This window comes from Sciurus vulgaris, assembly GCF_902686455.1.
Source record: "Sciurus vulgaris genome assembly, chromosome: 4".
NCBI classification, from domain to species: Eukaryota; Metazoa; Chordata; class Mammalia; order Rodentia; family Sciuridae; genus Sciurus; species Sciurus vulgaris.
This window is the reverse complement of record NC_136464.1, coordinates 37,304,245-37,317,181: the sequence shown is the minus strand read 5'-3', so window position 1 is coordinate 37,317,181 and position 12,937 is coordinate 37,304,245. Positions and strand designations below refer to the sequence as shown.

At 37.1% G+C, this 12,937-nt stretch overlaps 1 protein-coding gene across 1 annotated transcript in view; it reads left to right on the top strand.

Moving 5' to 3' along the window:
• Positions 1-12,937, top strand: part of KIF11 (kinesin family member 11) — a 55,545-nt gene extending 42,608 nt beyond the window's left edge. The window contains 6 exon segments of the mRNA XM_079137583.1: positions 1,170-1,174; positions 1,176-1,257; positions 1,260-1,288; positions 1,290-1,322; positions 1,501-1,617; positions 11,563-12,937. Coding sequence (XP_078993709.1) covers positions 1,170-1,174; positions 1,176-1,257; positions 1,260-1,288; positions 1,290-1,322; positions 1,501-1,617; positions 11,563-11,694 — 398 coding nt within the window. The 3' untranslated portion in view covers positions 11,695-12,937.

Genomic DNA, 12,937 nt, shown 5'->3' with positions numbered 1-12,937 from the left:
GCAACATACTGAGACCCCATCTCAAAAAAAAAAAAGGATGTTAGTTTATTCTTTTCCCCCAAAGACCTATAAGGTTTATTATTCACTTATCAGTGAAATGGGAATTTTGTTTAAAACGTTGAATGAAAAGACAAGAGCCATTGTAAATTATGAATCTTGAGCTCATTATAAAGAAATGTAATATTGAACCACCACACCAAATTTTATAGTGGAAAGATTACCCCCATCAAAGTAAATTAGGAAAACTACTCTTTATTTAGTAATGCTGCCATTTTTCAGAACACCTAACCCCTTTTAGTCCCTATAATACATTTTTTTGTACATCTCCAGAAACGCAAAACTGTTTTGGAGATAGGATGAATCTGGAGAATGGTCAAACCGTTTAGCCCATTAAGTCCCCAAGTTTTCAATTCTGTATAGAAACAGTTGGATAAATGGGTTCAAATCAGTTGTCCAATTAGAAAATATTACCAATTGCAAGCAGTATATGCCTGACAGGCAACAAGGCTGATTCTACCTATGTCAATCATATTTTGGAAGACAAGATTCATTTGGAAGTAAAAGTTTTAACATATATTTAAAAGTCTCATATAAAGCTGGGCACAGTGGCTAATACCTCTAATCTCAGCAGCACTAGAAAGATAGGCAGGAGGATCACAAATTTGAGGCCAGCTGCAGCAATTTAGCAAGTCCCTATCTTAACAACAACAACAAAAAAAAACGGGGGGTGTAGCTCAGTGGTAAGAGTGCTTGTGGGTTAAATCCCCAGTGCCACTAAATACACACATATATAATAAAAAATAAATAAAAAGATGTAGTGGCACGCACCTGTAATCTCAGTGGTTCGGGAGACTGAGGCAGGAGAAATGTGAGTTCAAAACTAGCCTCAGCAACAGCGAGGAGGCACTAAGAACTCAGTGAAACCCTGTCTCTAAAATCCAAAAAAGGCCTGGGGACATGGCTCCAGTGGTTGAGTGCCCCTGAGATCAATCCCAGGTACCAAAAGAAAAAAGAGAAAGATGTGGATGTGAGGATGTAGCTATTTGGAGAGCACCTTTAGATTCAATCCCCATTACCCACCCAACTTTTTTTTTTTAATTTTAAAAAGTAAGAAATCTTATTTATATCTCAAACTTCTATTTTCCCCACTTGACTAATGTTCACTATAGGTACGGACACCACAGAGAAAGAATTATTCATTCCCATCAACACTAGTGAGAACCAAACCACGTGAGCAGCTCTTTGATCAGTTGAAAAGACTCAGCCTGAGCTATTAACGATGACAATGTTGTTCAGAAAACAACAAAGAAGAAACAAATCAGGTAAAATTTAAAGCATCATAATTTAGAATTCTGCTTTACTCTTGACGTGACTGATTTCATGTGAAGAATGTTATTCTTTACCCTTCAAACCTGCCTTGCATCTCATAGTTATCTGACCCTTTTTTGTGATGATTTTTGAGCTGTTGGACTTAATCACTCAACTGACTTCTTATTTTAGGACATGAATGAAGAAAAGGCAGTTCTGGTACAATACATTGAAGAACCTCTGAATCAAGAGCCATCTGTAGATACCAGTGTGGATTGTTCTTCAAGTGGTGGGGTTCCATTTTTCCAGGTACCTGATTTTATAATTTCAGATAATCCTTCCACATCCCCCATAAGTCAGTCACTTACTATTCAGTAAAAAGGTGTTACTCTTGGTGTATAACAACACAATTTTCAGTCACTCCTTTGAAATGACTTACTAACTTTTATGATTTAACTTATATACATAGTATGATATTTATAAGGGGTTTTCTGTAGAATGAATAAAGGCAAATTTTTACTTACTCTACATACTTAGCTGGTAATTTTTAGCTATTAAAATTATCCCCTTTCTGCTGCTATGTTCAGAATGAATACAAAGAGTAATTGTTTCTCCCTACTACCTTTGATCTGGAAGACCTAGATCCTATATCTGCCCATTAGATTTTGAAGATGTAAGCAGTTTTTAGAGTAAAGTTCTCTTATGTGATATTAGTGATTTATCCTGCCTGAGGCTCTTTTGTTAACTATTCCTCTAAGTTTCCTGAGCTCCTCTGTGCCCTGATCCTATATAGTTAAATCCCATGACCTCTCCTTACCTAATTTTTAGCACTATTGGGAATATGGCACTGTGAATTGGCATCTTTCCCTCTATTTTGAAGATAGGAACATAGGCAAAAAAAGAATTTCCTTATGTAAGACATTACAGTTTATAACTTAAAGTGCTGCCTCTGATATGTGTTTGCTTATATGTGTTTTTAATAGATCTGTAGGCCATTTTTTCCTCAAGGTGCAAACATTCTTTCTCCATCCCTGATTTAAACTGTTAAAGATTCTAGCAAAGATTCCCTTACATTCCTGTCTGTCTCAGGACAATTTCATCCCCAAATTCTAGCTACTTTTTGCTTTATTGTTTGCTTTTAAAGAACTATATTTCTTCTTTCTTGTACAGTTAGGAAAAGGGGAAAGATAGGAGAACCTTGGTGACCACTTAATCCCTGGTCAGAAATCCTTTATTATTGTTTGTGGCATTTTAAAGGTTAGACTTAGTGACTTAGCTATGTCAAGGAAGCCCCTGCAGCACCGGAAAGTATTTGGGTTGGGTTTTAGATGTTTAGGTGAGATCTAGAGGTGATCTTTACTGTACTGTCAGTCTCATTTGGGGTGTTTGCTGGATAAAATATGGTGATGTGGAGAATTTCTCTGGGTTTAAGACTTTTTTTTTTTGCTTTATTTTTGCTGTGCTGGGGGTTGAACCCAGAGCCTGATATGTGCTAGGCAAGTACTCTACCACCAAGTTCATCCCCAGGCCTATGCTGGGTCTAAAACTTTAAAGTTGGTCTTAGCGTTGAGGACTGAATACACAATCAATGTCACCAGTATCTTTTGTTTTGTTTTGTTTTATTTTGTTTTGTTTTGTTAGTAGTACTGGGGATTGAACCCGGGGTACTCAACCACTGAGCTATATCTCTAGTACTTTTTACTTTTTGAGACAGGGTCTCACTAAATTGCCAGGGTTGTCCTCAGGCTTGTGATCCTCCTGCCTTAAACTCTCAAGTGCTGGGATTATAGGTGTGTACCACTGTGCCCAATGATCACCAATTCTTTATGGGAAAGTAGGAGGATTCCAAAAAAATAAAACTCCCAAATAAGAAATGTGAAAGAAATTTTAGAAGTAAGATACACCAAAGTTTTTTTTTTCAACATTATAATTTTTTTGTTAATTTTAGATATACATGACAGTAGAGTATATTTTGATATATGTATGTATGTATATGTTATACATACATACATACATAGAGTATAACATTCTAATTAGGATTGCATTCTTTTTTTTATTTATTTTTATTGTACACAAATGGGATACATACTGTTTCTCTGTACATGAACTAAAGGTATACCATTTGTGTAATCATACTTTTACATAGGATAATAGTGTTTGATTCATTCTGTTATTTTTTCCTCCCACCCCTCTTTTCCCTCTACACAGTTCCTCTTTCCTCCGTTCTTACCTCCTACCCACCCCCCACTGTGTGTCATCATCCACTGATCAGGGAGATCATTCGTCCTTTGGATTTTTGAGATTGGCTTATCTCACTTAGCATGATATTCTCCAATTTCATCCATTTGCCTACAAATGCCATAATTTTATTATTCTTTATGGCTGAGTAATATTCCATTATATATATATATACTACAGTTTCTTTATCCATTCATCAATTGAAGGGCATCTAGGTTGGTTCCACAATCTGGCTGTTGTGAATTGAGCAGCTATGAACATTGATGTGGCTGCATCTCTGTAGTATGCTGATTTTAAGTCCTTTGAATATAGGCCAAGGAGTGGGATAGCTGGGTCAAATGGTGGTTCCATTCCAAGTTTCTAAGGAATCTCCACACTGCTTTCCAGAGTGGCTGCACTAATTTGCAGCCCCACCAGCAATGTATGAGTGTACCTTTCTCCCCACATCCTCGCCAACACCTGTTGTTGCTCGTATTCTTGATAATCGCCATTCTAATTGGTGAGATGGAATCTTAGGGTAGTTTTGATTTGCATTTCTCTTATTACTAGAGATGTTGAACATTTTTTCATATGTCTGTTGATTTTTTGTAGATCTTCTTCTGTGAAGTGTCTGTTCATTTCCTTAGCCCATTTGTCGATTGGGTTATTTGTATTCTTGTAGAATACTCTTGTAGAGTTTTTTGAGTTCTTTATAGATTCTGGAGATTAGTTCTGTATCTGAAGTATGATTGGCAAAGATTTTCTCCCACTCTGTAGGCTCTTTTTTCACATTGCTGGTAGTTTCTTTGCTGAGAGAAAGCTTTTTAGTTTGAATCTATCCCAGTTATTGATTCTTGCTTTTATTTCTTGTGCTATGGGAGTCCTGTTGAGGAAGTCTGGTCCTAAGCCGACATGTTGAAGATCTGGACCTACTTTTTCTTCTATAATCTGCAGGGTCTCTGGTCTGATTCTGAGGTCCTTAATCCATTTTGAGTTGAGTTTCATGCATGGTGAGAGACATGGGTTTAGTTTCATTCTGTTGCATATGGATTTCCAATTTTCCCAGCACCATTTGTTGAAGAGGGTATCTTTTCTCCATTGCATATTTTTGGCACCTTTGTCTAGTATGAGAAAATTCTATTTATTTGGGTTTGTGTCCGTGTCTTCTTATTCTGTACCATTGACCTACCTATTTTGGTACCAATACCATGCCGTTTTTGTTACTATTGCTTTGTATATAGTTGAAGTTCTGGTATCGTGATACTCCCAGCTTCATTTTTCCTGAGAAGGATTGCTTTAGCTATTCTGGTTTTCTTATTCTTCCAGATGAATTTCATGATTGCTTGCTCTATTTCTGTAAGGTACATCATTGAGATTTTAATTGGAATTGCATTGAATCTGTATAGCACTTTAGGTAGTATGGCCATTTTTGACAATATTAATTCTGCCTATCCAAGAACATGGGAGATCTTTCCATCTTCTAAGGTTTTCTTGAATTTTTTTCTTTAGTGCTCTATAGTAGTCATTGTAGAGGTCTTTCACCTCTTTTGTTAGATTGATTCCCAAGTATTTTATTTTTTTCGAAGCTATTGTGAATGGGGTAGTTTTCCTAATTTTTCTTTCCAAAGATTCATCACTCCTATATAAAAATGCATTAGATTTATGAGCATTGATCTTATATCCTGCTACTTTACTGAATTCACTTATGAGTTCTAAAAGTTTTCTGGTGGAATTTCCTGGTTCCTCTAAGTATAAAATCATTTCATCAGCAAATAGGGATAGTTTGAGTTCTTCTTTTCCTATTTGTATCCCTTTAATTTCTTTGGTCTGTCTAATTGCTCTGGCTAGAGTTTCAAAGACAATGTTGAATAGAAGTGGTGAAAGAGGGCATCCCTGCCTTGTTCCAGTTTTTAGGGGGAATGCTTTCAGTTTTTCACCATTTAGAATGATATTAGCCATGGGCTTAGCATAAATGGCCTTTACAATGTTAAGGAATGTTCCCACTATCCCTATGGTGTTCTAGTGTTTTGAGCATGAAGGGATGCTGTATTTTATCAAATGCTTTTTCTGCATCTATTGAAATAATCATGTGATTCTTGACTTTAAGTCTGTTGATATGGTGAATTACATTTATTGATTTCCTGATGTTGAACCAACCTTCCATCCTTGGGATGAAACCCACTTGATCATGGTGGACTATCTTTTTAATATGTTTTTGTATGTGATTTGCTAAAATTTTGTTGAGAATTTTTGCGTCGATGTTCATTAAGGATATTGGTCTGAAATTTTCTTTCCTCGATTTGTCTCTGGTTTGGGTATCAGGGTAATATTGGCTTCATAGATTGGGTTTCGGAGTGTTCCCTCCTCTTCTGTTTCATGGAATACTTTGAGAAGTACTGGAATGAGCTCTTCTTTAAAGGTTTTGTAGAACTTGGCTGAGAACCCATCTGGTCCTGGACTTTTCTTTGTTGGTAGGCTTTTGATGACTTCTATTTCATTGCTTGAAATTGGTCTATTTAAATTGTGTATGTCCTCCTCGTTCAGTTTAGGTAATTCATATGTCTCTAGAAACCTGTTGATGTCTTCGAGATTTTCTGTTTCGTTGGAGTATAGATTTTCAAAATAGCTTCTAATTATGTTTTGTATTTCATTCATGTCTGTTGTGATATTTCCTTGTTCATTCCGAATTTTAGTGGTTTGGGTTTTCTCTCTTCTTTTTGTTAGGGTGGCTAAGGGTTTATCAATTTTGTTTATTTTTTAAAAGAACCAACTATTTATTTTGTCAATTTTTTCTATTGTTTCTTTTGTTTCAATTTTGTTGATTTCAGCTCTGATTTTAAGTATTTCCTGTCTTCTACTACTTTTGGTGTTGGTCTGTTCTTATATTTCTAGGGCTTTGAGCTGTAGTGTTAGGTTGTTTATTTGTTGATTTTTTTTCTTCTTTTATTGAATGTGCTCCATGAAATAAATTTTCCTCTAAGTATTGCTTTCATAGTGTCCCAGAGATTTTGATATGATATTTCTTTGTTCTCATTTACCTCTAACAATTTTTTAATTTCCTTCCTGATATCTTCTGTTATCCATTCATCATATAATAGCATATTGTTTAATCTCCAGGTGTTGGAGTAGTTTCTTTTTTTTACTCTTTCATTTATTTCTAATTTCAATCCATTATGATCTGATAGAATACAAGGTAGTGTCTCTATTTTGTTGTATTTGCTAACATTAGCTTTGTGGCATAATATATGGTCTATTTTAGAGAAGGATCCATGTGCTGCTGAGAAGAAAGTGTATTCACTCTTGGTTGGATGGTATATTCTATAAATGTCCGTTAAGTCTAAATTATTGATTGTGTTATTGAGATCTATGGTTTCTTTGTTCAATTTTTGTCTGGAAGATCTGTCCAGTGGTGAGAGAGGCGTGTTAAAATCACCTAGTATTATTGTGTTATGGTCTATTTGGTTTCTGAAATTGAGAAGGATTTGTTTGACATACATGGATGAGCCAGAGCACTGTTTGGGGCATAGATGTTTACGATTGTTATATCTTGCTGATTTATGCTTCCCTTAAGCAGTATGAAATGACCTTCTTTATCCCTTCTGACTAACTTTGGCTTGAAGTCCACATTATCGGAAATGAGGATGGATACTCCAGCTTTTTTGCTGAGTCCATGTGCATGGTATGTTTTTCCCCATCCTTTCACCTTTAGTCTATGGGTATCTTTTTCTATGAGGTGAGTCTCTTGCAGGCAACATATTGTTGGATCTTTATTTTTAATCCAATCTGCCAGTCTATGTCTTTTGATTGATGAATTCAGGCCATTAACATTCAGGGTTATTATTGAGATATGATTTGGTTTCCCGGTCAATTGGTTCATTTTTTAAATTTTATTTATTTATTTGTTTGACACAACTTGTTTCCTCCTTTATTTGACAATTCCTTTAGGATAATTCCTCCCTTTGCTGATTTGCTTCTTTGTTTTTCATCTCTTCCTCATGGAATATTTTGCTGAGAATGTTCTGTAATGCTGGCTTTCTTTTTGTAAATTCTTTTAGCTTTTGTTTATCATGGAACGATTTTATTTCATTGTCAAATTTGAAGGTAAGTTTTGCTGGGTATAGGATTCTTGGTTGGCAACTATGTTCTTTCAGAGCTTGAAATATGTTGTTCCAGGCCCTTCTAGCTTTTAGAGTCTGGGTTGAGAAGTCTGCTGCTATCCGTATTGGTCTCCCCCTATATGTAATCTGATGCTTTTCTCTCGCGGCCTTCAGAATCCTATCTTTATTTTGAATGTTAGACATTTTCATTATAATGTGCCTTGGTGTGGATCTGTTGTGATTCTGTGCATTTGGTGTTCTATAAGCCTCTTGTATTTGATTTTCCATTTCATTCTTCAGATTTGGGAAATTTTCTGATATTATTTCATTGAATAAATTGTTCATTCCTTTGGCTTGTTTCTCTAGGCCTTCCTCAATCCCAATAATTCTTAAATTTGGCCTTTTCATGATATCCCATAGTTCTTGTAGATTCTGTTCATGATTTCTTACCATCTTCTCTCTTTGTTCAACTTTGTTTTCAAGGTTAAATATTTTGTCTTCAGTGTCTGAGGTTCCGTCTTCCAGGTGTTCTATCCTACTGGATATGCTTTCTATGGAGTTCTTAATTTGGTTTATTGTTTCCTTCATGTCAAGGATTTCTGTTTGTTTTTTTTTCAATATCTCTAACTCTTTATTGAAATGATCTTTTGCTTCCTGTATTTGCTCTTTTAATTGTCGATTGGTGCAATCATTCAATGCCTGCATTTGCTCTTTCATCTCATCATTCAGTGCGTGCATTTGCTCTTTCATCTCATCGTTTGCTTCTCTGATCATTTTAATTATGTACATTCTGAACTCCTTTTCTGTCATTTCTTCTGCCATGCTGTCATTGGGTTTTATTGATGTAACATCTAGATTTGTTTGCAGCATTTTCTTTCCTTGTTTTCTCATATTGTTCAGGTATCAGTTGACCGCTGAGATATTGCAGATTTCCTCTATTGACTTACAATGTCCCTGAAGATTTCTATATATATCCCCCGCTTAGCCTTCAGTAGGCTGAAGTCTTGGAGGAAGTTGATAATGCGGTGCTCCACAAGGAAGCTGCCTCTCTAGGGGTGGTGGCCTTCAGGTGGGGTATATTCCCTGCTAGTGAGCAGAGGTGCCTCCACTTATTGACCAGTGGTCATCCAAAGGGGAACTAGGCTGCGGGCTGAGGCAAGGCCTGTTTGGGCCTGTGTCTCTGGTTTTACCATCCTTGTGGAAAAAACCTCACCCGGCAGGGAAGACTCACCCGGTGGGGAGGTCTCGCTGGCAGTTCCCCTCCTAGAGGTTCCCCTCAATCCACTACTACCACCTGGACTGGGCAGCCTTCCTCTGCAACATTCCCAGGGGTTCAGACCTACCTCCTGGGCCTGGGAGCCTCTCCCTGCGCAGAAGAGTCTCCTTAGGCTGCCCCTCCTCAAAGAACCTGCCCTCAGTCCTGGAAACTTTGCTCCGCCCCTAATCTTGTCTCTGTGCAGCTCTTCCACCAAGTGCTGCCTAGGGCCTGGGACCGTGCTCTGCACCTAATCGCCTGGCTGTGTGGCTCCTCCTCTGAGCAGCCACCTGGAGCCCCAGTGCAGTCTCTCTGAGTCCAAGTGACCCGCTGCATGCCTCCTCCTCCGGGTAGCCGCCCTGTGTTCCGGTGCAGTTGCTCCGAATCCAAGCAAGTCACTGCACGTATTCTCCTCCAAGCAGCCGTCTGGTGTGTTCCCGTGCAGTCGCTCCGAGTCCAAGCGACCTGCCAGGTTCCTCCTCCTCTGGGCAGCCACCTGGAGTTCCGGTGCTGTTGCTCTGAGTCCAAGCAACTTGCTGCTCACCTCCTCCTTCTGGCAGCTGCCTGGAGCCCCGGTGCAGTCACTCCGAGTCCAAGCACTGTGCTGAGCAGCCTCCTCTTCGATGCTCCCAGTTGTCCGAGTTTACTGCTCCAGCGGGGGGAGGGGTGTCTCATTGGGCAACTCTACTTCACGGAGTTCCCAGCGTTCTGGGACTACCGCCCCATCCGGGACACCTCCCCAAGGGGAGAGACTCACCCAGCAGCTTTGAGTTGGTTCCAAGTCTCTCAATATCTCCTCTTCTTGAATCCTGAGTCCTGGAGCAACATGAAATGCAGCCACCCTCTAGTCCACCATCTTGAAAAACCAGGATTGCATTCTTGTAGTTGTATATGATGTGGAGTTACACAGGTCGTGTATTCATATGTGAACATAGGAAAGTTATGTCCAATTCATTCTACTGTCTTTCCTATTCCCATCCTCCTCCCTTTTCTTCATTTCCTTTTGTCTAATCCACTGAACTTCTATTCTCTTTCTCCCATCCCCACCCCATTGTGTGTTAGCATATCAGAGAACATTCGGCCTTTGTTTTTTGGGGATTGGTTTATTTCACTTAGCATGATAGTCTCTTTATCATCAGATGTCATAATTCCATTCTTCTTTATGGCTGAGTAATATTCCATTGTGTATATACCACATTTCCTTCATCCATTCATCTGTTGAAGGGCATCTAGATTGGTTCCATAGATTAGATATTGTAAATTGAGCTGCTATAAACATTGATGTGCCTGTGTCACTGTAGCATGCTGATTTAAGTCCTTTGAGTATATGCTAAGGAGTGGGATGATTGGGTCAAACGGTGGCTCCATTTCAAATTTTCTGAGAAATCTTCATACTGCTTTCCAGAGTGGTTGCACCAATTTGCAGTCCCACCAGTAATTTATGAGTGTACCTTTCCCCTGCCTCATCCTCACTAACATTTATTGTATTCTTAATAATTGCCATTCTGACTAGAGTGAGATGGAATCTCAGTGTACTTTTAATTTGCATTTCTGTAGTTGCTAGAGATGTTGAACATTTTTTCATATATTTGTTAACTGATTGTATTTTTGTTTCTGTGAAGTGCCTGTTCAGTTCTTAGCCCATTTATTGATTGGGTTATTTGCTTTTTTAGTGTTAAGTTTTTTGAGTTCTTTATATATCCTGGAGATTAATGTTCTGACTTAGGTGGCAAAGATTTTTCTCCCATTCTGTGGGCTCTTCTTCACATTCTTGATTGTTCCTTTGCTGTGAAGAAAAGTTTTAGTCTGATACCATTTCATTTATCGATTCTTGATTTTACTTCTTGTGCTTTAGGAATCTTGTTGAGGAATTCAGTTCCCTAGCCATCATGATGGAGATTTGGGCCTACTTTTTCTTCTAGTAAATGCCCAGTCCTTGATCCACTTTGAATTGAGTCTTGTGCAGGGTGAAAGATAGGGGTTTAATTTCATTTTGCTACATATGGATTTCTAGTTTCCCAGCACCATTTGTTGAATAGGCTATCTTTCCTCCAATGTATGTTTAATGTGCCTTTATCTAGTATGAGATACTACATACACCAGTGGTGTCTCTGGATACACCGAAGTTTCTTAAGTAGCCCATATACCAGCTTCTCTGACAAAAATGAATTGATTTTTGTAAATAATAATAAATCCTTGTTTCCCTCAGCAGGGTATCTCAGCAGCACTATTTATATTTAAAACTGGATAATTTTGTCGTAGTTGTATGTAGTTGTATGATGTTTAGTAGCATTTGTGGCTTCTACCCACTAGAATTCAGTAGCACCGGCTTCCTACTTGTAACAACCAAAAACATTTCCAGACATTGCTACCTGTCCATTGGGTAGAAAAATCAGCCTTTGTTGAGAACCACTCCCTACAGTAAAATTTACAATTTTGTCTTAGAAAATAATGCAGAAAACTAATATTTCTTTTACCTAGCTCCTTCCATTAGTGATAATACAAAGAAGCCATTCACCTGTACTTGCCAGAAATATAGTTTGATCAAATTTATATTGAACTTTTTCTGAATTTTTCCATACTTAAGCTTTCATGCCTACAACCCAGAGAACTTTGAAATTAAAATAGTTAATGTGTATAAAACATTATATTATATTGACTTAATTTCTCCTCTTAAATCCACAGCATAAAAAATCACATGGAAAAGACAAAGAAAACAAAGGCATTAACCCAGTGGAGAGGTCTAAAATGGAAGAATCTACAGAGCACTTTGTTACAAAGAGCAGATTACCATTACGAGCCCAGATAAATCTTTAGTTAACTTGAGAATTGAGATTATTTTTTAAGAAAAATAAAAAATAAAACCTGAAACCCTAGAACTTGAGCCTTGTGTACAGATTAAAAAGGAATAGAATATGTCAAGACAGTACAGTAAGTGTAGTTGAATTTAATATCTATTTTTTGGTCATCCCTATAATTTCTGTATATTAAATTGGGTTTCATTTGGGATTTGCATTGAGTAAATGTGTTTCTAGCTTTTCATATAAAGTATACTTTCTACAACAAATGAAAAGTATTTTTCTTATACATTATTAAATATAGAACATACAGGTACTGTGTTGTTCTAGGCTTGAACTTACATAGATAAATACTTGGCCTTGGAAGGGACGAACTCATTTATTTTCTTGATGAGTCCTAGTTAAGTCTATTATTTTCTTGCCTCTTCCATAAACTATTTTCCCTTCTCCTTAGTTCACTTTCTTCCTTTTCATTCATCACCAAACCATATGTTGAACTATAAAGTTTCCTTTCTTATTATGAGAAACCCAGAATTTTACCCAGAAATCTTAAACATTTTTCAGTGATTATGTCTAAAATTACTACTGTCAATGATAAACACAACCCTGGCAGTATCCTTTCAAGCTTCAGGGATACTTTAATTGGTTTTCCCTAGCTATGAAAGCATGTCATTCCTTTATTAGCCCCACACAAAAACCAGATTCTCTGGAATATAAATTGCTATTCAGGAGAACTGCCTAGAATTCTGATTCATGGCTTTGAGGCCCCATCCTAAGGCCTTTGTCTTTTGGAGGAGGTCACTGTGATTTAAAGAATTTTCAAAATTATCAGTTATGACTAAAATTTATATTCTTTTGCTTATCTTTTTGTTGTTCTTTGTATATAATAAAGTATGTGTATATATATATTTTTTTCTTTGTTGAAATCTTAACCTTTAAAAGAACCCTGTCATTTTTGAGCTGGTGACCGTATTTTAACATGAACCAGAGCATGTAAAAGGAATTTTGTGTCCACATCAAAGTTTAGTGTGTACATTTTAGAAAAATGACTTTGATAGCCATATTGGAGAATTAGAAAATTTGCTACTTTGAGGAATGACATTTACCTTGCAGAAGTATTAATTATTTTAGTAAAAATAAAGGATATAATTTTTCTGCCAACAGGTGTTAACATAAGCTATGATAATATCTAATAAACTGCCATTGGAACATCCATAATTAATAAATTTGGTTTCCTCGTTAACTTGCTTGCCTTATAATTT